At 40.2% G+C, this 27,836-nt stretch overlaps 1 protein-coding gene across 3 annotated transcripts in view; it reads right to left on the minus strand.

Annotated features, from left to right (window-relative positions):
• The window catches only part of camsap2a (calmodulin regulated spectrin-associated protein family, member 2a), a 50,815-nt gene that overhangs the window by 3,922 nt on the left and 19,057 nt on the right, over window positions 1-27,836 (minus strand). The window contains exons 3-16 of one of the 3 annotated variants that reach the window (XM_044361381.1): window positions 26,366-26,527; window positions 23,632-23,715; window positions 17,988-18,020; window positions 16,740-16,881; window positions 15,862-16,001; window positions 7,945-8,041; window positions 7,646-7,742; window positions 7,441-7,472; window positions 7,143-7,212; window positions 4,779-6,915; window positions 3,619-3,755; window positions 2,981-3,204; window positions 2,204-2,276; window positions 56-171 (exon numbers count right to left, since the gene is read on the minus strand). In XM_044361381.1, the coding sequence (XP_044217316.1) occupies window positions 56-171; window positions 2,204-2,276; window positions 2,981-3,204; window positions 3,619-3,755; window positions 4,779-6,915; window positions 7,143-7,212; window positions 7,441-7,472; window positions 7,646-7,742; window positions 7,945-8,041; window positions 15,862-16,001; window positions 16,740-16,881; window positions 17,988-18,020; window positions 23,632-23,715; window positions 26,366-26,527 (3,544 nt within the window). Of the gene's footprint in view, window positions 1-55; window positions 172-2,203; window positions 2,301-2,980; window positions 3,205-3,618; window positions 3,756-4,778; window positions 6,916-7,142; window positions 7,213-7,440; window positions 7,473-7,645; window positions 7,743-7,944; window positions 8,042-15,861; window positions 16,002-16,739; window positions 16,882-17,987; window positions 18,021-23,631; window positions 23,716-26,365; window positions 26,528-27,836 lie in introns of all 3 variants that reach the window. The other 2 variants (XM_044361380.1, XM_044361382.1) reach the window with 2 other exon arrangements.

The raw sequence follows: 27,836 nt of genomic DNA on the forward strand, positions 1-27,836 counted from the left end.
CTAGTTTAACAAATACAAATCACTACCATAGAGGAGATGTATTGAGCTGACCTACCAGTGTACTCTGTGTTGGATGTAACGGAGGAGGTTGTGGATCCGTTTTCCCAGTCCTTTTCTCCATTCCTGCTGCTGGAGCGACTTGGGGACAGGAAGCCATCTGCAGAATCTGGCCTAGAAAATACACACATGGACACACATATAGAGTATTACATCACCCATGTGCATTGGTGCTGCTCCTTCAAATTCAGCAAATTATACTGTAAGCAGGGCAATAAACTACTGTACTAATATACAAGCCAACTAGATATTTTGAAATACAGAGCCATCTTCAAAAATGTATCCTAGCAGCCATTGCAAAACAGCAGTTTTTGGCAGGTGGCTGGTGTCATTTTCCCCACTCTGTTTACATCTTGTTTGCATAGATTTATCAGTTACTTTTGGAGGAAAGTGTGCGCACTATTTCAGCACGCAGTACAAAGCACACTCGAATAATTCATGTGATCATCAACAGCAAGGATTTTAAGTGGGCTTGTCATACTACATCCTTGCAGTAAGTAGTAAAGCAGCAAAGCTTGCAAGCACAGGCAGTGAGTGCAGTGATGTGAAGCAGTCTGGTGCATTTAGGGTCGATAAATAGGTCAATAAATTATAGTGCAGCACTTGGCATTTAGTTGCTCTTTGGACTGGTACTACTTTATGTGTAACTGGTATACTTTGGTGCTGTAATAAACAATAATATTTCTAATACTTCTTATTACACAGTAATTACAGTGTAATGCATTTGCAAAACAAACTTTTTCACCTAAAAAATGATGTGAAAAGTGGATGAGCAGGGAAAATGTAATGTAAGAGCAACTAAAGCCAAATTTTGCTCAAATGTACTTGTTGTGCATTTTGTACAAAACTTTCCGAATTAACAAGTCACTTAAGCATTCTTTTTATTGCTCCAAAAAGGCTCAAATCTGGCAACAAGATATGAAAATCAAATATGGATCCAATGTATCTTCACATGTTTTGAGAACAACTGACACCAAGTAACTAGTATCTTGAATAAGATGGATATCTCTACTTGTTTCAAGATGTCATTTTTTGTTATGGGCAGATTTGAAGACACAATGTAGGGTTAAATGACTTATTAAGATGGTTGTTTTACAGTATGCAGGATGTACTCTATATAATTGCTCTGAACAAAGCTTATTCATTCACTGTGATGTTCTACTGGGTGTAAAAAAGCCAGATCAGGAGTGTTGGTGAAGAGAATTGGTGAGGAAGACACAAGCGGAAGGGTTAGTGGAAAAAGAAATTGTTTGGTGATGGTGATGCTGCTAAAAGCGTAGCATTAGACTAGGACTTTCAAGTTAGTCTTGAGCGTCTTTAGAAACAAAAGAAAAAATGTGTTGCTTCTCCTTTAAGTGCTTGATCAATCCATAATAAAACCCAGTGTGGGGACAGGGTTTCAGTGCAGGATTGTGCCTGGAACAGCATGAAGCGCCTTAAGATTTTACTGCCAAGCAGAAACTAACCTTCTCCTTCTCAGTTTAGGAGAGCTCAGAAAGTAGAAGAGACTGCCAGCGGCTAAACTAGCACTTCTGACATGTGTGAAACAACAGGAAAGAAAGTAGTAAAAGAAGGAAAATAGGAAGAATACAGGACAAAATGTTAGAACTGTTGACTGGAGTTAGTCTGGACAGTTTGGCTTTGAAAAGACAAAAACGTAAGAAAGTATAAGGATTATAGTACATGAACAATGAAATGTTAAAGACACAAAATTAGTCAAAAGTTGTCAATGTTTTCAGGGGTCACACAGTCTTTTAATAGTGTTAAAACATGAGCATCTCCAGCATGCTACATGTTTGGTCACACCCTGATCAGTAATATCCCAGCAGGAGTTTTACAACAGCTGTTGAAGGCAAAACACCTGCTGCGACATCATCGATTTGAACCCAAGAGGAAATAGTACTGCACTAATTTTCTGTTCATTCTTGTTCATTTACTGTGGCTTAGTAACTGTAATTACAAATGAGCCAAGTTAAATGTTGATTTACTCCCAACATGAGCAAGATGCCAAATAATTGCAGGCTTTTTTTTTCACTTAAAAGATTTTGTGGACTTCTATCTTTGACCTTTTTCATAATGTCTTACTAAACACATTCCACTAATTACACAGGTTACACCAGCACTTAAAGACTTATAAAAATCTCACCTTGGCGCTCTCTTCTCAGAGTGAACACTATCGCTGTCTCCCAAGTTGAGGGAAGCCAGGGACAAGCTGGAGACTGAAAAGACACGTTGGCGTGAACCTGGATGTGAGATAACGAGATGGGGCACAGCACGACAACATGGTTACACCGACACCACGAATGACAACATGAGCAGGCTGGACACTGTGTTTTGTGCCAACCCTGTCACAGAGCAATGCAGTCTCGGTGCTACGACTAAAAAAAAAAGAACTCTCACATTCAGTATCATACACTAAATTATGTAGACATGATGAATAATACATGCATAAATATTAATTAATTCACCTTATGAAATACATAGTAAAATGTACACATTAATCCATACAAATGCACACAGTGGTATTGCATTGCTCCTTCAGGATGTCAACATGTTAAATTCCAAGCTCTATATTTTGGCGTTGATAGATTTCGGATACAACACAAAAAACATTATTGATTGATATTATTTCCTGTTAGATATTAGACAGATCATGTGGTGTCGCTATGACCCAAAATCTATATCATCCAATATCTATGCCAATCTCAATACAAATATCTCAATTAATTCATCAAATTTAAAGCTCAAATTAACCAAACGAGATAATTAAATTTGATGTTACTAGAACCAGAATAACTTATTTGAGGAGACGTCAGGAATGTGATAAGTTGCAGTGGCACAAAGCAAAGTGGCAGCAGGTGTGACAGATTTGACAGATGGGATGACCTTGACCTCTCCGTGTGAGGGTCGTCTCCATGGTTACCTGTGGCGGCTCTGACAGGGGTTTTGGGGGAGTCCATGCTATCGCGATGGATAGACTTGGGTCGGCCCCGCCTCTGTTTAGCCCCACCAGCTGGTCGAGGTTTAATGACGGTGTCCATGTCCTCCATCAGCTTCAGCTGCTTCCTCCTGAGGTACTCCTGCTTGATGAACTCTTTTCTCGCCTTGTCCTCTTCCTTCCTGACACGCTCCTCCTCTGCTTTCAATCTGAAGAGACAGAACAGAGGGATGGAAGGACAGCAAGAGAAATGATAAGAAATACTTCAAAAGATTCAATGAGATATCATGCCATGACCTCTTTAAAATCTTTTTTTAGGAAGATATGTGGAAATACCCACGATGCCAGTAACACTTACACTTACTTCTACCACAAAATTACTTTATTTAAGAGCATGAGTCAAGGGTCATTTTCCTGATAGTGGTGGAATTATCTAATTTGTATGTCTTGTTTTAAGATATTTACATGTTTTTCCAAAAAAAAAAAACTCATTTAACTGCAGTCAAAACAAGTGGAATTATTTCATCACATTAGAAAAGACAGCAAAGATATATGATAGATGGCGTTCCTATATCTGTGTGCTATGAAACTTTGTATGGACTTTTGCAGATGTGTGAGCATACCGAGCTTCCTCCTTCTTTTGCTCCAGCTCAGCTTCCAGCTGCATCTTCCTCTGCTGGCTCTCCTTCTCCCTCCTCAACCTTTTCTCCAGCAGTGCTGCCCTCTTCTGAGCCATGTTCTCCTCAGCCTTTCCATCCGCCTTAAACATTTAGGAAACAAAGTCAGCCACCTCACACAGAATGAAAATCAATAACATTTAGTGAACTTTTTGCTGTATTTTACTGTTTTGTACCTGCTGTTCATTTAACAAACCTGTTGTGACACAGATTAAGAAGCTGAGCTGAGTGGCATTATTGTATCCTTAAATACTTTTTACTAATCTAATTTTATGTAATGAATGAGAAAATCCAAAACTTTGAGCGGTTATTGTGAAATGTCATCTCCCCTTTCTATAATTAAATGAGACGGTAAAAATGCTGGTAGAGGCAACACAGTAGTTGAGTGTTTTTTCTGGGCCTGTAAAAGTATCACTGCATTCTTTCTAGACTCTTCTATTATTCAGTTTCTATATTATTGTGTTGTACTAAAGAACCACAAGATTTTTTTTCCTGGATAAATTTATATGTTTTGGCCATGTCTCTCTGCAAAAAATGTAAGTTGCATGAATATGTATGAATGTACTGTAAATATTACCATTGCAAGAACAATTTTAATTTGAATTAAGTTGTTGCCAGTCTGATTAATTCAATACAAATCCATTTGATCTAGACTTTTATTTAATGTGAATGTTCCTTGCTCATCCCTCGTTCTCCACCCTCACAATCTATTCAACGCCTCTACAACCCCACATTTCCACAGCTGTGCCTGAATTATTCACAGCAGCCCCAGTTTTATGACCTACATCGAAGCCCAGACCACAGCTAGCAAGCAATCTTACAAACCATAAATGGAAAGCTGATTCTATGTTCAGCCAGCATGTTTCCTGAGCGCTTCATCATCATCATGTTAGGAACAAGACAGTTTCCTAAGAAAAACAAATACGGCTGCCGCAGGTTCAAAAGTGTAATTGCTGTCTTTAAGAATAATATCACTGCTTTTCAAGGTAAAGAAACCTCAGCAGATACATTTTCAGGCAAACGTCTTGTGTGAAATGAATTTAATGAAAGTTTCACTTATTCTTTGTGTAGTAAAGTGACAAACATTTTCCGAAACAACAGCCTACCTTGAAGAAGAAGCCACGGCATATCTTCTGTTCCTCATCCTGGCCTTCCACGGTACCTTGCTCCATCTCCAAACCATCATCAAATGCCAGGTCCTCCAGAGGCTTCACGACTGACAGCGGAACCTCAATCAAGCTGCTCTTGACTTCTGGCTGGGGAGGGATCTCTGTCGGTGTCACTGTAAAGGTCTCTACCACAGGGTGAGACAGAACCTCAGGGAATGATGACTCTACTGTAGGTTTGATATCTACACTTGGCTTCTGAGCAGCTTTCTGGCTGTCTGTTTCCATGTCAGTGGTCTTGGACTGGCTGTCAGCTTTGACTTCCTGGGTTTTGGCATTTGAATCTACTTCTGTTTGTTCTCTTTTGCTCTGTAGTTTGGGTGAGCTGGGGGGTGAGCTGGCTACACATATACTGGTGAGCTCCCTCTCAGGGGAAAGGAGTGAATCTGTCTCCTTATTTTTATCTCCATCTGAGGCTACTGTCTCTGGATTTGTGGCTGCTGGTTTCTCCCCCATGTAAACAAAGGAACTTGCCAAGGGCTGGCAGGGAGAAAACCGCCGTAGTCTCGGGATACTGTCGACAGATTGCGGAGCAGTTAGGACTCGATTGTAGGGGGCCAGCTTGAGCTCACTGGGTCGAGTGGCGCGGGGATTGCGTGAGTGGAAGGAGGCAGATTTGCGTTTGATGCTGGTTGGAGAGCGGTGGGTGGAACGAGGGGAGTCAGCGGGGGAAGAGGGTCCTGAGGATCGAGTAACGGCTCGGCTATGTTTTTGTGGCGAAGGGTTTGTATGTGGAGGAGGGATGACCCACGCCTGCTGATGCTGTTGCTCCCTCATGGCCATGATCACTTCTTGCTGCTGAGCAAGTCGCTGCATCTCAGTCTGAAGGAACGCTAAGGAATGGTTGAGTTTCTCAATAGAACGTGTATACTCAGAAAGATCCACCTCGGTTAGCTGAGCAGGGCTTTGCCCACCCTCCTCTCCTCCACCAGGTGACTTTTGCCAACAAGAGCTTGTGCTGCTTTGCTCTGCCCCATCAGGTGTGTCGGCCTTGCTCCTCCCAAATTTAAAGGTAGGACTTGTGCTTAAAGCCTTGCCTTCTCCCTCAATTTTCCCTCCTTCCTCTCCACTAGCAGCCCCATCGCCTTTCCTCTTTACCACATTGAGAAACGCAGAGTGACCCATCTTTTGCCGATGCCTTGTGAAAGCGGCCTCCACTTTCTTCTTCTGTGCTTCGATGGCTTTCCGTTTCTCCTCCAGCCGCATCCTCAGCTGAACCATCTCTGTAGCCATGACCTGAGCGGGGTCATTGGGTGGAAGTTGTACAGGTGTGGGTGATGCTTGAGCAGTGAGGGTTGGTGTGGTTTGTTGATGGACGGGGCTGTGCTCAGGGGTCGGGGCCCAGGAGACAGATAATGGGAGACCAAACTCGGAGCCCTCTGGAGTAGTCTTCAGGGAGCTGCTGCTGCCTCTTCCTGAGTCCGGCGCTGATGGATTGATCTTCTTCATCTTCTGTTCTGCGAAACTGGTCATCTTTACTCCTGAGGGGGATTTGCTCTGACTGCTCGGGCAAGGGCTTGGCGTGTCCATATCCAAGTCCATGTTCACAGAGCAGTCTTTCAGAGAGGAATCCTCATCCAACATGTCTTCTGTTTGGATATGGATACCAGTGTCCACCTCTGTGGTGTCTGTGGTGCTCAGAGGCCCTTTGGAGTCCACCTCTGACACCGGCTCCAAGCCACCAACACCAGCCCCATGGCTCTGACTGTGTAGGAAGAAGCCATTGTTGATCCCTTCCACTGGGGGCCTGCTAGGGCTGTGGATGATCTGGAGGGCCTCTTCCATGGAGGGAGCTGTTGCCAAGACATTGCCATGTCCATTGGGGAAGGCTCGCCTCTCAGGCCCCATACCAGCTAGGCTGTCTGGGCAACCCTCCTCTTCAATGCCAACGCTCTGGCCATTCACTGGCTGGAAGGACAAGTTGCGCTTCATTCCACGGGGCAGGTGGTGGACCTTAAAACCAGAACCATCATCAGTGCTGACAGACCTCACCATACCACGTGTGGAGGAAAAAGGGCCAGGAGCAGAATCCTCTTTGTCAAAGGGGATGTCAAAAGACACTCCATAAGGCCCAGACCTGAGAAAAGAGACAAGAATCTGTAACAAAATCTAACAAAAACAAAATGTATTTGTACTGCTAACAAATTTTATTTTTATTTTTCATTTTATTTTATTTAATTTTTATTATTTATTGTAAAGAAGTAAATACAATATGCTTGTCCTAATCCCTACAGGACAAGGAATGATCTGAGAGATTACATTTTTTGGTAAGAAACACTGAGAGAGGACTGCTGTATTACTAACCTTTTCTCTTTGGGCCAGGTACCGAGGTTGCCATCGACAAAGGACATTGAGGTTGACCTCTTGATATCTCCTGGATGACATGTAAGTAAAGAAGTAAGAAAAATAATAATATTTTGATGTAACCAGTATTTTGGTTTGGTGTAAAGTACTGTGTATCTGGGTTTATTTTCTGATAATGCAATTTGTCAACATGTACATGTAAGAAGATAAGACTGTAATCATTTTGTTCTCAGCATATCTAAAATGAATTAGCTTCTATAACACTAAATTTAGAAAGTAAGTCAGAAAAAAAAATCACCTGTGTTTCGAGGCTGGGGTCGCAGAGGCAAACTAGAAAGTGAAAGAGAGAAAATTAAAGACGTGTTATACATTATATATATTCCTAGTCTTTTCAAGCCTTAATTTATTCAGATAAGGGTTTTGCTGTAGAAGCTGGTCTTATTAAGTATAATTTAGTACCATGGATTCAATGAGATATGTTCTTAAATTTTGGAATAACATACCTGGGTCTTTCAGGACTAGGGGGTCTTTCCATGAAGCTCCTCTTAGTTGCCTTGGAGATGGGGATGGATGGCATATTCTTCAACAAGGATGAGGGCTCTGAGGTGAAAAAAAAAAAAGATAACTTGTCAGTCTGTGCTTTCTCAATAGATACATGTCATTATACATCAGTTATTCCAATAAGTGCTTTACTTTGTGCATATTTCAGATATAGCACACCAATGTCTACAACTTGCTTAATTTACTACTTGCACTTCCACAAATTCTTTCAATGATATTGTGAGATCAGAAAAAGACTTACCTGTGTTTTCATTGTCCAAACTTCTTGGTTTCACAAAAGACGGCTTGACCACCTCAAACCACCAAAACAGCTCTGCCATAAACACCAGGTAGTTATTCTGCAGAAACATTCAAATAAGAAGAAGATTAAAAAAACACAGGATTGGGTGACATTAAATCATTCAGCTAAATGATGCCGTACTTTAAAGGGCTGTTGAAGGGAACGAATATTATATGTCTCCTATGTGTCACTAAAATCACAACCCCACCTGCCACACAATTGCATTGTAGATATTTCTCCAGCAGGTGTCTCTGTTAGCACTTACAGAGAACCTGGGGTGATGAGTATTAATTATATCCTCCAGTCTGAGTATAAATAATTCACCAATCTTGCTCCATTTTACAGAGTAACCTCCTAAGAAAAATATGCTTCATAGCTCAACCTACACTAGAGTAATGTACAAGGGATTTGTATATTTGTTTTCTGCAAAGCACTTTCCAAGAAAGATTGAGGTTCAAGTTGAATGAAAGTGTCACTTTCCTGACTTATTTCAGAGCCAGAGCCTTAAGAACCTTTCACACTAAAACAATGTATGTGTTAGCTACGAAAGTGTAACCAACATCATGGCTTTTCACCTGCTGAATAAGCTAATATTGCTCTCACATAATAAAGTCAATAGTACCTGTGTTAGCAGAGAGGATCGAGTGAATAAGGCATTAACCTAATTTATAAAATAGAGGTCAGTTATTTATTTCTGTTCTCAACCACCAGCATGCAGTTCACCAGCCAACATGAATTAGACAGGGTGGGAAATGTTGGAGGGATTTCTGGCCACTGCTGTGCCAGGTTGTGTCCATGTCTGAATCAGATCAAAATACAGTGGAAGGTCAAACAGCTTGAGGACACTGCACTGCAAAAATATCTATTTTACAAAATAATCTCATCCAGTATTACATTTTCTTTCAAGCACTGTTGTTTTTCTTCTAATAACAAAGGAAAAATATGCAGACTGTAAAAGACTATAATGCATCAGTAAGAGTTACAATATGTAGCCTTCAACAGACCCAAATAGTCAAAAAACAGCACATGGCTGAACCTGCATGGCTGGCAGATTTCCTTTTGCAGATTACACTTTTTGCCAACACTGTAAAAAATACATTCATTCAGCCTCATATTCAGTCCAAATACATTTTTTTTAATTAAACCAATTTTCTGCCATCAAGAGTGTAGCTTATTTTGTTTTAACAAAGTGTATTGAAACAAAGCAGAATAATCAGATTGCAGCTATTCTGCATAGAAAACTCAATTCAGCTCAGTCAGATTTTTTTTCCCACTTTCAAGAATGAATACTTGATTACTAATCAGACTAAATTGTACAGTTTTTGCAGCAAAGATGCCGGCACTCATTCACAGATGCACACGTGCGCACACATACATATGCAAAACGGGTGTAGCGAAGCAGGAACGACCTTGAGGAAACACACTCCCTCCCCACCCTCAGTCAATGGTCTCCAGACAAAGACAATGCTGCATGGCTCTGCTCTAAAGATACCAGATTCACTTCATCAGCAACATTTCGCTCTCCCAAGCACACACCAGTACACGCACACCAAACATACTGCCTAGACCCCCCACCGACTGCAGCCAAGTAGCACACCGGGAGGGGCAGAGACCATTAATAGTAGTAAAACTGCTCTCCCTTAGGTGTTACTGCAGCATTTTACATTTCTTTGGACCCCTTTTTGTGTTTGCTAGAACACAGAACTGCAAAAGTCTAAAAGGGTGTGTCGGCTAAGGCAGAATTTAGGTGTGAGAAGCAGGAGTGCATGATTACCAAAGTAGTTGAGAAAGTAAAGCCAGAATAAATATCTAATTATCATCCTTACATGCAAACATGAACAGTTGCTTACAACAGCTGTAAATGTTTTCCACTATCAGTTTCAACCTATGATTTCAACAAATACATTTACCCTTCTTATCATGCTGGGATTAAATGACTTCTTTGCATAGAAATACTAACAAAAAACAAGTCAAACAGCAAAGTGCTAGTTACCTTTAGGTGTGTTTAGCATATGAAGTATTCTTCTGGGTTTTAAGATGAACAGAAGAAGAAAAAGAATGGACTAAAAAGAAGAAAAAGAAAGAAAGGAAGATCTCTTGTCGTCCGTCCAGCCCAGATTGGTGGCAACAACCCAACCTGACTCCGCTCATCCCATCTGTCCATCTGACTACTACTGACATACCAGGTGTGAGTGTTATCGCTTAATACCACCAGTCAGCAGTCACGCACGCACACACACACACACAGATGCCCAAACAACCGACCACTGCGCCTATTTCCTCACTGACTGGCTTTACTACCTCGTGGGCTGCCAGGTCTGCAGTGTTGCCAGATCTGTCTGTTTGGAGATTTGAGTGTATGTCATTCTCAGGATGAAAACAGGGACCTGATTGGTGATTACTGGAACAGAGCTTGGGGTTGAGGGAGGTGGGGTGGAGGAGCTAATCCACTCTGCAGGGATGGGCACAAATTGCCCCCCCCCCTTCACCCTCCTCCTGTCCTGCACAACACATGCACACATTCACACATTAGTGGTGTTACATTCAAATGTGCTAGCATGGTTGTGTGCATACTTATATGCTACAAATGCACACAGCAGGTCACACACACACACACACACACACGCACACACACACACACCCTACAAATTAAGTTACCCAACACAGCAAGATGCAAGCCCTGGGTATATACACACACTGAGCATTCACAGGGCATTAATGTTGATAATCATTGGGCCAGAGGGTTGATTAAAGGATCTAGGTCCAGCAGTCCGCCAGACAGACTCAGCCCAATCTGGAAAACCCCCTCTCTTGATTTATTGCCAAGTTTATCAGGCTGGCCTGTCTTGGCCACTGTGAAATGTGTGGCTGCTGTTGTGAATATGTCAAAAAAATCTTAAAAAGGATGACCTTAAAAAACAACTCAGATTTCTAAAAGTGCCCAAACACACATCTGAGACACCAAAACTTAAAGGATCAGTGTGTAGGATTTAGTGGCATCTAGCGGTGAGGTTGCAGATTGCAGCTATCTGAAAAACGTGTAGGAGAACCTACAGTGGCTGCAAAACTCACAAAAAATGCAAAAGGCCCTCTCTAGAGCCGGTGTTTGGTTTGTCTGTTTGGGGCTACTGTAGAAAGATGGCGGTACAACATGGCGGGCTCCCTGGAAGAGGACCTGCCCCCTACGTAGATATGATGGGCTCATTCTAAGATAACGAAAACACAATGGTTCTTGTTTTCAGGTGATTATACACTAATTAAAACATATTTTTCTGCCACTAAATTCTGCACACTGCACCTTTAAGAGTTAAGAACTTGATATCGGTGTCACAACACTGAAAAAAACAATTAGTGCTGGTACTCCACGTGACTCTAGGAAGTGAAGTTTATTCTACTACAACACTCACATTAAGTCACTCTGGGTATGTCAGCTGATGTTTCACATGTAATGTAATCCAATATTGTCAAATTAGTACTCAGTTTGTGTTTCATATAGTCACAAACCTTACAAACTATTATTCATTTTTTGGAATTAGTTCATTTGTAAAACTGTGTGCCAGTTATTGTCAGTTGTAACCTCATAGAGGAACAAACATCCTTCATCGCTGGTAGACAAATGATTAACTAACTGAGAACCATGTCGGAGAGGCAGCTTATGAATTACTGTAAGTGTGGTAATTGCCTTCCTCAGGGCAACCTCAGGATGTCTGCTGCTATAAAACCTCCTGGTATAGAAGGAGCAAATGCTGGCTAAAACCCAAAGCTGATGAATTTAATTTCTCCTTCTTGGATCCACAGATGGTAATTTAGATGGGCTGTGAATTAATTAAATGAGGGGCCAGTAAATGGGAGTGGGTTGACATGATTTACTAGTCTGGTGTCCATTAGGAATGACTAGCTGTTGGTAATGTATGTATTCTATGACTGTGGGGGTTGTGTAATGAAGGCTAGTCTATTGTCTCTTATAGAGGCATACTGAACATAATGTGGACTGATACCATCTACACCAAACATACAAAAACGTGTTATATGGAGACTTTGATACATGAGTGAAGGGAACAGATCTCTAACTCTGGTGGGTTTAGTGTTGTGTTTAGTTCATATATTCAGCAACAAAGGAGCACATTTGAGTCTGTGATGGAGATGCCAGACAGACCAGTGTGTGTGTGTGTGTGTGTGTGCGGACATGAGGAAACTCTGTCAAATGTTCACGCTGAGGCTTGCATGCTCTATTCCAATTTTCTGCATATACTGTGTCCGATTTCTTTGGATGACTGATAATATCTATTAAAGTATCTAACCCACAGCAGCTACGCTCTAGCCCTCATCATATTTAACTGAACTTGGCAGGTTTTGTCTTTCTTTTTTATTATTGTGTCTTTATGTCCTCCATGTTAATGCTGCTCAGCCAAACACTCAAATTTTTGGCTTTTGTCTTATGTAAATGATATAAGATGTGCTTATTTATACAACCTAGCAACACTTATCAACTTATGTATTGACATTAGAGCTGAAACAATGAGTACATTTTTTTGATTTGTTGATACACTAGAAATTAATTGGCAACTATTTTGATAATTAATCAATTATATAATAATTAGTCATATTTCAAGCAAAAATGTGGGGATTTGTTACTTTTCCTTATCATATATGATAGTAAATTGATTTTTTTTTAGATTCTTCTTCATTCAGACAAAATGAGATGTTACTTTAATCTCTGGGAAATTATACTGATGATTTAGAGAAAAGACATTTTATCAAGTAATTGGTAAAATAATTGATAATGAAAATAATCATCAGTTGCAGCCCAAATGAACACACAAGGGTGTATGTTGGTTAATTTGTGCAAATGATCCATGTGGTTCAATCATGCTTTAGAGATGTGACTCCATATGGTTTTATGTTCTATTCTCAATGGAAATCATCAGATCTAAATCACATCTGATGGAAGGATTAACACTACTATACTGTGAATGTAGTCATGGTGCGAGCCCGTGTGTATATTTCAGTGACAGACATGTCGTGACATGTCATCATGTTCCCAAAAGATGTCGACCCACTTTCTCCCCCCCCCCCCCCCCCCCCCCATCTCAGTCTCTTCCATCTCCTCTCTACCCGTTTCAAACATCTATTGGTTCAGGTGTTATCACTCCTCCTCGTCTCTTCTCTCCTGTTTCCATTTTTCTCCCACATCAACACCTCTCCCGCTTCCCTCCCCCTGTAATGTCTCAGCTCCATCACTATAATAAGGTCTCCATTAGTACGATGGGCCACCACGTACAGCTACTGAGGGTGGAACTGCCTGGAAACTGGGTCAAGGTTACTGAATCTAACTGATTCTGTGTGCAGTTCTGGCTGCACTGCTGCTCTCAGGCAATAACTCCGCCCTGCTGGGAGCGTTTTTTTTTTTTTTTTATCCCTTGTGAAATCAGTGTCAGCAAAATACTGCTATTGGCTTGTATGCACGGCTCGATTATTATAATTTTCATGTCGTGTGTTAGTTGATGTGTGTGTGTGTGCTTTGGGCTACATGGTGTGTCAGATGAAAATCGTGAGAAAATATGATTTGCATTAGCAATAATATAATTATTTCCATTGTTATTACTGATATCTTCTTATCACTGTCCAGAAAATCCATCTGTTCTCTTCAGCTCGTTTTATTTAGTCTGCGTAAAATGCTCTCAACAGCAGGAAGTAAGGACAGCTACAACTGCACAGTCAGTCAGTTTGAACAGTCTACTGACGTTTGTCTTTTCAGGGACTTGTGTTCTGGCTGTGCTGATAACAACAGTCCTGCCTCAGAGGACATGCTGAAGTGACAGTTAAGGCAAAGTCAAACTCACCCAGACAGATCAACTTTTTTTTTTTTTAACTGCATATGCATATATAGCTCTCAGGCAAAACATACCGAGAGGGACACACCAGCAACCAACACAAAGAGACAGCAGAGAGAGAGACGGTTACATCAAACCACCACACAAGAAGCGGTACATTGTGTTTGTGGTGGTCACTGTGCCTTTTGTGTGGAAGAATAGTGAGAGTGGCTGTTTTGGGATGTTGTGGGAATTATGGGCTCCAGTAGCTATTGTGGTTATTTGATGAAAAGGTTTTCTGCCCTGACAAAAATATATGAACTAAAGAGGAAAACAACTAGAAAGATATGTTTTAGAGCCCACATAGATCTTTTACAGAAATACATTATATTATTAGTCATGCACGCCCACGCAAATTATTTCATGTTTCTCAAAATGAAGACTCCTTTTCCCATAAATCCATGTGTCACAAAACTGGGTTTGAAAAGCGAGAAGAATAGGATGAGAGAAGTACAAGGCAATAGATAAGTAAGAGCTGTTAAAAGTCAGTAGTGGCTCTGACCAAATAAGACAACATGAAGCAGAAATTACAAAGGAATGTCGTAACGAACAATGTTATGAGAAGCAGTCTTTCCCTGTAAAACAGCAGATTCTGTCTTTATTGTAGCTGCAGTAATGTTTTATACTAAATGTGACAATTTATTTACCTTAAATGCAACATTTAACACATTCATCCATCATCTCTTCCTCCTATATTGAAAGCAATACAACTTTCTAATTTAATATTGTCACCTTGTGATATTTTTATCAGATTGGCTTGGCTGATCTTACTTGATCTATACAGTAGAAGAAAGACAAGTAGGGCATGGAGTAAGTTTAAAATACAGTGTTTAGACATTACATGGACATTAGAAGAGAGGTGTGTGAATGAACAGAGGACAGGTGAGAAAGTAAGTCTGTGAGAGAAAGAAAGATAATAACTGAAACAGAAAGATAAAGTATGACAGAAAGTCAGACTAACAGATTGAACAAACAAAAACAGAAAACGAATGAAGAATTAATGAATGGATTACAGGTAGAAGAAAAGAAAGAAAATATGAAATAATAAAACAACCAAAGAAAAGGGTGAGAAAGTAAGAAAAGGAAACTGGAAAAGGAAATAAAGAAAAGAAAACAAGAGGAAATTAAGAAGGAAAATGTGTGTGTGAGAAAAGAATGAAACAACCCATGCCGACATGTTAGCAGAGCAGGGTGAGTCCAGCTCTCCGGGCTTGTGGTTGGTAAAGACACATTTGGATTGAATGGTTTTTTCCACAGCATGACTCACCACACTGGCCTACAAAGCTGCTCGTTTCTCCTGTTTCATTTAGCCTTTCTGACTGGATACCACACCATCTGCTTTTCTAATCTGTTTTGTCCAAAAAAAACTCATGAATAAATTAACGCACACAGGATCCGAATCAGTCTTCGGAAACACTCCTTAACTTAAATGTAACTTGACATTCGGATTTGTTTTCGATTTTGTAAATGTAGCAACTGAGACCTAACAGACATTACATATACACAGTATGTTTTGCTGTTTTTTTCTACAAACTATCATTGGCATTGCTTTTTTTTCTGTTGGCACACATTGGTGACATCTTAAAGGCTCAGTTTCAACAAGTGATAGGTCAGCAGTTTAGATTCTCAAAGATTGAAATGACTATAACACACTAGCTGTAGAAGCAAGTTCAGAGCTGAGGACCGGTCAGACACTGAAGAAACATCATCAGTATCACAATACACAAAGAGCTTTCTGCACATTTTCAAGACTGTCTGGCTTCTTATAAAGGCCGATTTAAAATTTTATGTCCAAAATGATTTCTAAAGATGGAAGAAAAAAAAAGAGTAACTGTTACTCTGTTAAATTTCTCTAAAATAGAGGCTCCAGTCTGTACAAGTACTAAACTTTACAAGCACCTGAAATGGTTTCATGAGAGAACGAGGGTCACTCTCTCAGGGTTTTTCCGAACTTAGTAGCAAATATATCATTTTAGTGTTAAATGCAGCCATGGTTGAGCAGTACCTTGATGGTGGAGGAGGCGTAGAGCATGTCCTCCAGGCTGAAGTGGCAGCTGCTGTTCAGGTTGTCTTTGCAGAAGTCCTGTATGAGCTGCAGGTTGTAGAGCCGATCAGCCAGCGTCATGTTCTCCTTCAGACAGACATCTGGGAGGACAGAGGGAGCCATCAGGTGTCAGTGTGGTGTCAGTGTGAATTTGATGATTAAAAGGAGATCTGGTCTCTCACTTCAGTGTTTTTTAGTGTGCTGATAGTACTTGGATAAAATGAGAGATCCAGGTCAGGAACTTTTGAGGTTTTAAAGTGTAACGGTTTGTGAATGACTGACCAATCACGACGGTGGACTGAATGACATTAACGTGTGGGCGGAGTTAAAAGTTAAAACGTTTAAAGAGTAGACAATGTCGACCGATTGATCTTTTGTTCCTGTGATGTTTTCAGTCGAATAACTGAGTGTTTGTACTCTATTCCCATTATCATCACACTTCATCAGCAATGTGATGTGATTATGTTGCATACTTTTCCTGTGACTAATCTTTGCTCTAACAAATAAACTATTCAGGGGCAAAGGACAAAGTGAAAACAAATAAAAACACGCACCAAAAATGAGTGAGGAACAGAAATAAATAACAGGTTTTACTTTTGGGGCTCAAGAGTGAGAGTTTATAGCACTGAAGCTCTGAAAAGTGTTGTGATGAAAGATGCTGCAACTAAAGAAAAGTTTTTTTACTCATTGGTCAACAGAGCTCTTAATCTCTGGCTGATAAATTATGCTCACCTTGCGCCATGCTAAACAAACAAACAGCACAAATAACTCATTTTTTCTATCCCACTCTAACTATAAGCCACCCTTTACCCCCCCCCCCCATCATGCCAGCTTCTTACCATCCAGTGGTAGCAGCTGAGGGCAGTAAAAGTGCAGCAGTGCGCCCAGAGCTGAGCCATCTGTGCTGTCTTTCAGCAGGTTGTCCACTGGGGGGATCCAGGGAATCTGCTGGCTGGAGGCCTGCTCCTTCCTGTAGCGAGCCTGCGCAACATGAAATACATATAAATGATCATATGAATGAGTGCAAACATTTCCTACAGTACATCTACTCTGAGACAGACTTGTCTCATTGTTTTGTTTTTTTTGTTTTTTTAAATCAAAAGCTATGTGTGAGGGTAAACCATTTCAACAGCTGTACCTTTATTGTTTCTTTAAAGCAGCTCCAAACACATCAAGGCTTCATTAAGTTTATTCATGTATGAAGGTAATTGAATGTCCTGAAGCCTTACAGCCTGTGTAGTAAAAACGTTTAGATGTAATGTAAATGATGTAAAGGAACAGTCATACCGAGCCAGCTGTGAGGAAACAACAGCACTATGGTAGTGAGCAGAGCTGCACATGACTGAGGTGATTATCACTGACTATTTTTCCAGATGTTGTGATCTGATCTTGATAATTAGTCCTTAAGAACACGGTGAGTAGTTTACAAAATGTAAGCTTTGAATATTTAGAGACACCAATCTAAATGAAAATGGGTCAAGATTGCAGTCAGACGAGGGTCTATACAGTGAGCGTTGGCACAGCGACTACATTTCCTGCCAAATGCTCCCAGACAGAGACAACCCATCTCTGAAATGAAGTTCTAATAAAATTAATCGTTTTTTTCTTTTTGGTTAATATCTTGGGACCTCTTCAGTGATTCCCCAAGGGTGTCTAGTTCCACCAACAAGGACCAAATACAAATATAAGGGAGCACGTTAAGAGTTTTTGACTTCAAACACACATATTTCAAATTTCTATAAACCCTGGAATTCAATTAACTCACAGTATATACAGCAGTTTATAGAGACGGTAGAGAATAATGACGGATAATAATTTATAATGTCATTCACGCACTACTGCTTCACCTTAATGGAAAAAAGATTACAGTTACACCCATTTTTAATCATTTTTCATGTTTTTCAAGTAGAGTACATCACATGTAGACAGCACTTGTTAATCAAAAGGATGTAGATAGAGAAAACCTCTGTTTATGTAACAGTGAAGTCACAGGTCGATGCACACACGTGATAAAACGATGGCCATAAAGACAGACGGTCACTATGGATACATAGATGAGAGAGCATAGCACTGATAAGTTGACTTACAGGCACAAGCTTCATGTACCACTTGGTTGGAGACTGCAGCAGCACAGCAAAAGAAAAAAAAAACAAACAACGACAACAACAACAACAAAGAAATATCTGTTAGTGAGATTAGTTAGTAATGCGATTAGCAATACAAGGAAAGACAAGCCAGCTGTGATACCAAAAATAGAAAACCTGAATGTTATTGAGAGTGCAAGAAAAACAGCCCACACAACCCAAGTCATTGTGAAATTGTATTACATGCAACATGATATTTAGTTTCGACTCATACTGTATATACGTATATTAGGTTATGAAACAATTTGACAATTTGTTTACATGCAGGTTTGATTCCACAAATAACCAATAATGTGCCCATCAACAGATATACATCTTTAATATCTATAAAGATACACTCCCAAATTTTGTTAGTTTCCAAAAGTGTCTGGAAATTGTCCCCAAATTGTCTCTGACATGCATCTTATATTTGCTATAGAAAAAAGCATCAAATACAGACACACAGTAGTTAAATGTAACCAAATAATAATCACACAGCATAATGTGACCAAACTGCCAGCTGTTCACTGACAATGTGATCTAACTCTAGAGGAGGAAAGGCTTGCCTCACTTAACAGCTAATTCCCACACTACCTGGAAGCATCAAAGAACCGAATGTAAGTGACGCTCCGAGTGGCTGGCAAGTGCTCGACTTCAAAGGCGAGCAGTGACTTGTGAAAATACAGCCCCTTTTGTGCAGAAACCTCTAAAATAAATATTAAAGGCAGCGAGAGGATGAAAAGATCAATCGTTCTTGGGTTTTCCTGATTTCATTAACGTCACAGCTATTTGAATGGTAATTTGAGTCACCAGCAAAAGTCTGATGCCATTAGAGGGATGTACCTGATCTAATCTGATCTACAACATATTGTTCAATCAGTTTTATCTATTTGTCAGCGACCGGACTGCCTTTGAAATGTATATCACGATGCAAATGTGACTCTCTCGATGTGGTGCAGGGAAGAAACGTGTAGTTCTGCTGATGATTCAAAACCATCTTAAGTTTTTTTTTGGGGGGGGAAACATTTGGCATTAAGAGATCGGATTATAGAGGACCACAGACATGATCTATGATTTACGCCAATAGCAGGTTTGAGGCATCTATTTGTTGCACTACATGTTTTAATTATTACCTTCAGCAGTTTGTACACTACTTTTAAAGGAAATACACATGCCAAGTCTTTCCTACATCTTTCCCTCACAGTATATACAGCATGTGGTCCTTTCATTACTATGTCATGCATTTTAGCAGCTATTTGTTTGTCATTTCATTTCATTCTGACACCTGTCCTTCACACTAAATGTCAAAGATTTTTGACTTTAAAAAAAACAAAAAAAAAGTAGCTGTAAAGCACTAAATTCTGTTGTATCACAAAGAGTATTTATAGACAGAGAAGGAGACAGAGGACACGCTCTTCCCTCGCTTGCTCTCTCCAGTCCGAGCGGCTAAAAAAACTGTGTTGACCTAGCAAAGTCGATGCTGACTTAAAGGCCAAGTTTGACATTTGGTTGGCGGGAGGGGGGGCGCGGCATGAGATGGAGAAGGGGAAGCTCAGGCAGGGTTATGACAATTTTTCTGGCTGTCACTGAAAGTGCGATCTGAAAAATACATACACAAGTAGATTTTAGTGTACATTCAAAAAGGACCCTCTACAAACCTCACTACAACCGTTCTAAGTACGGTATATAAATATGGTGTTTTCCTTTCTTGTTTGTATGTTTTCCGTCTTCGCTCATGTTGTACATCTTGCATTTTTATGTCAAATGTTCTTTTTTTAATGTTTCGTTTATTATCCGGAGGCAGTAACAATGAGTGAGGTGAAGGTGAGTCTGGGATGAGATGGCTGCTGGTGTCCACAGATATTCAGGGGTTAACTAGAACTTTCAGTGACAGGGTTTTCTAAATCCTCAACTTCCCACCCTGCTGTCCCAGTTTGAGAATAAGATGGAGGAGATGAAGACCGACTGCGTCTAAAATGATGATCTAAGACTTTGGGCTAAGCAGGGTTAAACAGACTCTAAAATCTGTTAAGACCACCAATCAAACCCCTGGGGAGAGGTGAGGCCCTCAACCACCATCTCCTCATGCACCCACACACACACACACTATACTCATGAACATTTACACACACATGCACCCCACCCATCCCCGCTTCAATCATCCTTCGACTCCCCCTCTTCCCATCAAAGTTCATCCTCTCCAGCTAGACGTGTCCGCTTGAGCTGCAGCTCGGCTTTTGCAACTTAAAAGGATTAGTCCTCTCTTCTCTGTCCTGACGTGGCCTTTGTACCACCCTCCCCCACCCTCCCCTTAACCTCCACCCACGCTAACAGTAGGTAAAAATAAAAAAATACTGTTGCCCTGGTGAGCATTACAGTGTTGTCCTAGGAGGGTACGTGTCTCTCCATGTCTGACTGAAACAGAGGCTGCCTGTGTGGCTCACACTGCAGTCATACTGCAAAGACAGAAGAGGAGGCGGAGGGGATAGAAGGAGGATAGATAGAGCTGCTAGACATCGGCAGAAAAAAGTAGTTTGAGTCTTTTTTTTTGCAGTTGTCCTTTAGGCAATCAATAACAAATTTGTCACCTAGTTCTCATTGATTGTTGTAACTGGTACCCCATCTCCTAGACTCTTTTTGGGTCAGTCAGCTGGTGTTGGAGTGAGTGGTGAGGAGTGGTGTTGAAAAATGTGTTTTGTATCAGACAGAAGCACACTTGGAACATTAATGCTTATAGGCTTTGTCTGGTCTGAAAGAAATAAGTAAATAAGTAATTTCATCAGACACAGAGGAGTCATAAAGAAGACACAATACCAACATATTTTGTTATTTCTCGCAGAGAATTTTCCATTTTGGCAACCAAATAAATATACATATTTTGGGTCTGATTGCAGAGGCAGAAGAGGGAGAGAGGCTCGAAGAAAACTCTGGTGGTTTCATGACCATCCAGCAGGAATTATGGTCATAATTGCCATTTTATAACTGATACACAAATGTATCTACATTAAGAGACTTGGCACTTTGACAATTTGGAAATTACATAAACTGAAACTTTAAAAGTTGAAGACAAAAGGATGGAAACAAACTCATTGTTAAATTCAAATGGCTGCTTGTGCCTTCCTGCCAACACAGTGAGTGGATGTTACACAACGTCTCCTGTCTGAGGCAGCAAGTTAGACACAAATTAAAGTTAGAAAACTGTCCTGACTGTTTTAAAAAGGTCCAATACAGTTCATTTGGTTATAGCTCTGAAACAGTTTTCTAAAATTGCAATGTACCATTTTGTTCTCTTCAGCTGCCACAACAGTGAAGCGATTCAAACTTCAAACTTTGAGTTGAGAGAAGCTCAGACTGAAACAGACTCTAATTGTTTCTGCAGCTGCAGGAAAACACACAGACTGATACAAATGTGCTTAATTTGTCATCCAGTGTATCCAATGGATGTGACATCCACCACAGGTCAGACCTGAACAATGTCAACCATAAGCAATGGAGAGAGACTTTCCCCATGAGGACACACACACACACACACACACACACACCCACACACACATACACACACACACCAATCTGCGTGAGCATCCCCAAGGTTAGGAATGATGTTGTTGAAGGGCCAACTCTGCAGCTCGGGGGCCAAACAAGCGGATGTGTTAACACGTTACGAGCAGGCAGGACTCCGCATGTGAGACACTGAGTTTGTGATAGTGTGACTACACCGCAGAAAGTGTTTGTTGTAACCAAAGTCATTCAGTTTTGGGAAGTATTTTCTTGTCCTCATATCTAATGATGAAATGATGCGATGTCACTTTATTTTAGATGCAACTTCACCAGTTAGAAGTGTGCGTGTGTGTCGTCCTGTGTGTTTGTGAGGGGTAGCTGAGGCATGCAGTGCTGTGTCTGCGCACTGACCAGACAGATCAGCATCAAACACGCTGCAGTGCTCCATTTCAACTCTCTGCGGGCTAAAACACATGGGACGGGGACGTTCTAACTCTTTAAACATCTCGACGAAGCGGCATCACTGATACTGTTGTGGTGCGTTGCCTGAAAAAAAAATAAAACCTGTGACAGAGAGGAAGCTCGGAAGGGAGGCATGACCCGGGAGTGAGGGCGATGAAGGGTCTGATGAAGAAACGAGACGGGTGTAGAGGAGAGGTCAAGGTTAAGGTAAGGTTATGATGTGTAAAAGAGAAATTCATGACAAGTCTTTTCAAGAGAGATGAATGAACTGCTGCTGTTGAAGTGAAATTTCACATTGGTTACCTAACATGTGTTGAAGGAGTTTCATGATGTTGAGGAGTCACTGAAACTTGTAAAAAAAAAAAAAAGTAATTGCATTATTCCAAAACTACACAAAGGTAATTTCTCCTTCATCACTTAAAAAAAAACTGCTGGCGGTGTATATTAAAAGTTCTGAATGTGAGGATGGAGGAGGTGACGTCATCCTCTCTTTTCTCATCATTCTGCTGCATCGGGGTAGATAGACGGTGTTTGCCAAGCCAGCTCTGACCCTCACAGCCAGAATATCCAACAGCGTAGCTTGACTGGTAGTTCACAATGAAGTCATAAAGACATTCACATGCAAAGATGCTATGGTTGGAAGATGTTTTATATTTTCATTTCAACTGTGATATAATTTCCACAATAAACAAAACAAAAAAAGCTGTGCAAAATGTATAAATATAGATTTAGATAAACTTTTATACATCAATGAGCTACAGTAGCATTCCAGGCTAACGCAAACATTTCTGTGTACTTTGGCTGGAATTGTCAAACTTGACAGAGGCTGGTCTAGATCTCCATTTGTACATTTTTCAGCATCCATTTGTAGATATCATTATATAACTATATTACACTGTTCAAAGCACACGCACATGTACACAAGGACCTGACTGAAATGTGGTTATAAATGGCTTAAGTGTGGTATTTGTGAGATTTAAATTAATCATTCAGTGGATCAGTGAATGTTTTGTTGCAAATGCTGTGTAAAAATGACAAAATCTAGACACAGATTACTCCAGTTACTCAAATACATAATACATAGAGTGATAAACACAAACAAACACAGGCCACAGCCTGTCTTATAGCATTAGAAATTACTGCTGATACTACAGTCAGTTATATAACAGATCTGGACTGCGGGCTGGACCCTGAACATGTGTGACCTCATATTAAATGACTGCTGGCCTAATTAGACTGGAGAGCACTGATCTTCTGGTTAACGCACAAATGAAGTGACTGAAGCTTGTAAAATCTTCGGGGTAGATAAAGCAACAATTTTAGATGTTGCCTGGAACTCTCTCCCTCTTTCTCATTTAATAAACACAGATTGTGCCTCATCTGAAGCTCAGACGTGTGAGCGAGATTTCCTTCAATGGAAGCTGGATTTTGATGGCTCAAGTTCTGTTGAGGAAACTGGTTCCAGATATTAAAGCGACACAGATGTCTGGGACAAATATCTGTCAGTCAAAGAGAGAGAATGTTGTGGTAAATTCATAAAGTGGAACCGAGGATTTTACTTTAGCTCGTTTCAAACTGTCCATCAAATCAGGGACGTCTACACGTTCGTGTGTGGTTTGCTGAGAGAGGAGAGGAGATACACACTCACCCGAGGGCTTCCAGCAGGCTCAGTAGTCTGAATCTCCTTCTTCCTCTGCTCCTGAGCCACAATGTCTTTCAGATACTCATTTACCTAAAAGGAGGACAAACAAGATTAAAATTTGCTAAGCCAGCAGTACCATCGAGTAAAATTCAATATAAGAAACTATGAGTCATACTTCATCTCCAGTTCATATTGTTCTTATAAAAAGAGTAATAGCTTCAAATTTTAAATTAAATTTGTTTTGTTGCTTAAAGTATGAGTGCATAGTTGATTGTGTAAAGGTTGATAATAAATTGTCCGTTTCCACAGCAGCTGCACATTAGCATTTGGACAACATTTAAGCATTACAGTTCATTTAAAGGCTTCATGATTATGAATTATACACTATTTATGATTGCACTGTTGCCATGGTGATCCTTTATTTGTTGCCATTACTTTTAAAGAATAAAACAATTTCTTTGTGCTTTTGTTTGTGTACGTCAAGTTATTTTCTGTTCCATCATGTACCGTGATAGAGTTCTGTGGTTAAATACGTACATGTGGATTTTTTGACTTTCCTCAATCAGATAATATTTGACTTAAATCCCGACTGAAATCAAGTCAAACTGAATCAAATCAAGCGGAATTTAATCAAATCTAATCCTACACTAATCCTGCCGTTTGGACAACTTACAGTTCATCTACTCAAGTTCATATCGATCAAGTTAAATCAGGAATCAGTTGTTAAGCTGGTGAATTTTGGACCCTTGGAATGCAAGTGGACTCCGACAGCGAGCCATATGTTCGACCAGTAGGACTCCATGACCGCACCCCCTGTTAGTTATTGTGCAAGTGTTTGTGTGTGTGTGTGTGTGTGTGTGTGTGTGCAAAGCTTAGAGCTGGCAGCTGCCCAGTGTTCCTACCAGAAGAATGTAAACAGACTGGGCCCTGTAGTACTGTATGAAGGAGCCAGAGCCATCTGCACATGTACACCCTGTACTGTGGACTGCTACCTATACTTATATATATATATAATATAAAAAGGCAGAATTACATAATATACAGCACATGTAGGTTCAAAGGGTACTAGACCACATTTGCTGATGTGAAATATGTATTAATACATTTTATGGAATGTTTTTAAAGAGCGTGCATTTGTTTGCTTGTAGCTCCAGTGAAAACATGCACACAGTATACATAACTTGCACCAAGCCCGTATAATATTAGTAAGTGATTTTAAGAATGTGTTTTGTAAATTAAAGTGATACTCCACCCAGACAACACTCACTCTCTGTAGGCTTGAAAGGCGGCAATAAAAATTTTAAAAAAAGTTGTTTAATTTTGTCAAACGATGGTGGGATTCTGATAAATGCTGCGTATTTATTCATATTCTGGTGAAAATATGAATGTTAGAGAAAACCGAGTATGTTTTATCTTTGGAATCAATTGAAGCTGTGTGAATTAAAGCTGAACCCAGCTAATGTTTGCTAACAACATATTTTTACAACCACCTTCCAGTATCATTTAAGCTTTCATTTAAAATAGTATAGATATTTCTATTTTCTTAGGGTCTTTCTACATACTAATTACGTAATTGTTTGAATAAATACTCTTTCATAGTTCATGGTACATGATAAATACTGGTTAACAGCAGCTTCTGTACGGAAATATGAATACTAGCCCTTTCTAGCAGTAGGCCTAAATGTTGTTGTTTCATCTAATACAGCCAATAAGAATAGCCATGTGATACTCTACAGCATGTAAGATGTGCATATGCCAATTATGCCAACATGCACATGCATTTCATGTCAACTCACCATACTCTCATGTTTCTTATTTCCTGAATTTCCATTTACTTGCACATAGGTTATGTAACATACAAGCTATGCATTCAACCACACAGAACGTCCAGTATCAACCATCTGTTTAAAGGCTGTAAAGGCAGTGAAAATAGAGGAAACTGGACCAGGGTCCGCTGATCACCATCAGTGGACCCTGGAGGATGTTTCTCATGTGCTGTGAATTCACCTGGTGTAACCCAGGGGCTTGGAGACAAAATGGTGTATGTGTAACAGATTTGGTGGTATTTGGGTCATTGTTTTTTTTTCACTGAAATATCTGCAGTGTGGAAGAGCTCAAGATCTGTGAGCCCAACACAGATGAGTGAAATGAATCAGTGTCCACGCTGCGCACCAGCCTTCTCCTCGCACAGAAACAGAGGCGTCAAGCTGGTTTAGTACAACACCAATAGCTCACAATATGTGCTTATAGTTATATGTCTTTATGAAAGTCATGTAAAGAAGTGTATCTATAAAGAAGTATAGAGAGGTAAACTCTGTACATTTACCAAATAATTTCTAATAACAAAAGTAAGCATAATATGATCTAAGGATACAGTTCTGAATCATCTTGACCTTTGCTTCCAAATTAGTGCTTTGCCGGGATTACTTTTTAGGGAGTAAAATGTCAAATACAGCACTGATTTCTGGGGTGACCTTTTTTGAAAAACATTTTCATATAAAAAGCCTTCTTCATGTGTACCTTTGCTTTAACATTTTGCAAACAGTCCTCTGAATGGATCTACAGCGAGTCCTGTATAGATTCCTGTTTATTTTGGACACAACATCCTGTTGTCCTATATCAGTTTTATGAAACGAAGGCTAGTGAACTACGGGAACTGGGGAAAAACTTTGGCTGTCAATAACATTTTGTAAAAAGACATTATACACACACATACACACCCACATATACTGTTACCAACCTTGTTGATCCAGGTGGTGACTGCGTCCTCTGTATCATAGGGCGTTTCTACCTCAGGATTGAGGGATGAATACTGGCGAATGCTGGCCATCACCTTCTCCACGCTCACTGTCTCCACTGTGTACGCCATCATCAGAGTGTCAATCATGGCCAGATGGGCACTCTGCGCAGAGAAAGAATTAGAGGGTGGAAATTAGTGGTTTTGAGGTGGATGGTGTTATCAGCAGATGCTCAACTGTGGTTCTTTTCATGCAGATTATACATTTGAGGTTTTCTGGTCAATGCTCTCATCTATTGACCTTTAATAGAAAATGTGACAACATAAGCCTGTATTTCACATTCACTAGTTTTTATAAGTAATAGTGAAAGGCAACAACAATGATCAAATCCTGAGTCATGTATATAATGTATGCTAATAGAGTGATGGATGTGAAAATCAGCAATGTTTTTTGTCTTGACAGCGCCTAAAAAATAGCATATCCTGCATCTTATTGATTGCAGACAAAAGCCAGACAAGACAGGTCTACTAAAACAGAGAAGGCTGTTAACATGCATTAGGGCAGGTGAAATTATCTATTGAATCATTTTTTTCTTTTTTTTAAGGATTTGTGGAAGTGGCAGAGAGACAAGAAACAGGGGTAGAGAGAGGGGTATGACATACATCAAAGGTCCATGGCACACTTCTTAACCAGTAGGTGGCTTGGCAACCTTACAGAGACTCTGTCTGAATCTGCTGTTAAGTAGTGTTTTGAAAATGACAAATCCAGATTGCATTGCAAAAAAATGTTCCTCTGAACCTTCTCAATTTTTTTTCTCAGTAAATGTAAAAACTCTACCATTGGAGTTGTACCAACTGCAAAAAAAATCATTTTGAGGGAGGAATCATTATATATAAATTAGCATGATACTGTAGGTGAGTAAGGAAGAGGGCATTAAGAGGGAAGTGATTTATAGAGTTGGACTAGGACTCCAAAGCCTCCACTGTGATGTACATCTGAAACTGCCTCCAGTCGAACATTCCCTTGTGGCTGTTGCCCTGGAAACAAGTGTATCTATCGCTGGTTACAAGACCCAGTTTGCTCACAGCGACTGCTAGCCTTTAAGGAGCCAGAATAAGATATCTTCCTGACAATTGAGTTCAATTAATAGAATTGGCATCCATTATATGCTGCTTTGCTCACCATTATCACTGAATAGCTGAAAGTACAAATATAAATCAAGTTTTGGAAACCATATCATGGTTGTTCAATAACCAAGTATTTTTTTGACCAGAGGCAGTGTCCTACTTTCCATTAGGTAACAATGTAGCTGGTTAAGTTCTGTACTAACAGTTGTTTCATAGGAAATATGTCAATCGATCTAAGACAAATACCAGACTCCAGTGTCACAATTTTTGCCCGATGTTGCATGACTTCAGCTCTGTTCCCACAAGGAACTGTATTATTCTCTTTTCTGACGTATGAAGGAAACAA

This window comes from Thunnus albacares, chromosome 9 (assembly GCF_914725855.1).
Source record: "Thunnus albacares chromosome 9, fThuAlb1.1, whole genome shotgun sequence".
Lineage (NCBI taxonomy): Eukaryota > Metazoa > Chordata > Actinopteri > Scombriformes > Scombridae > Thunnus > Thunnus albacares.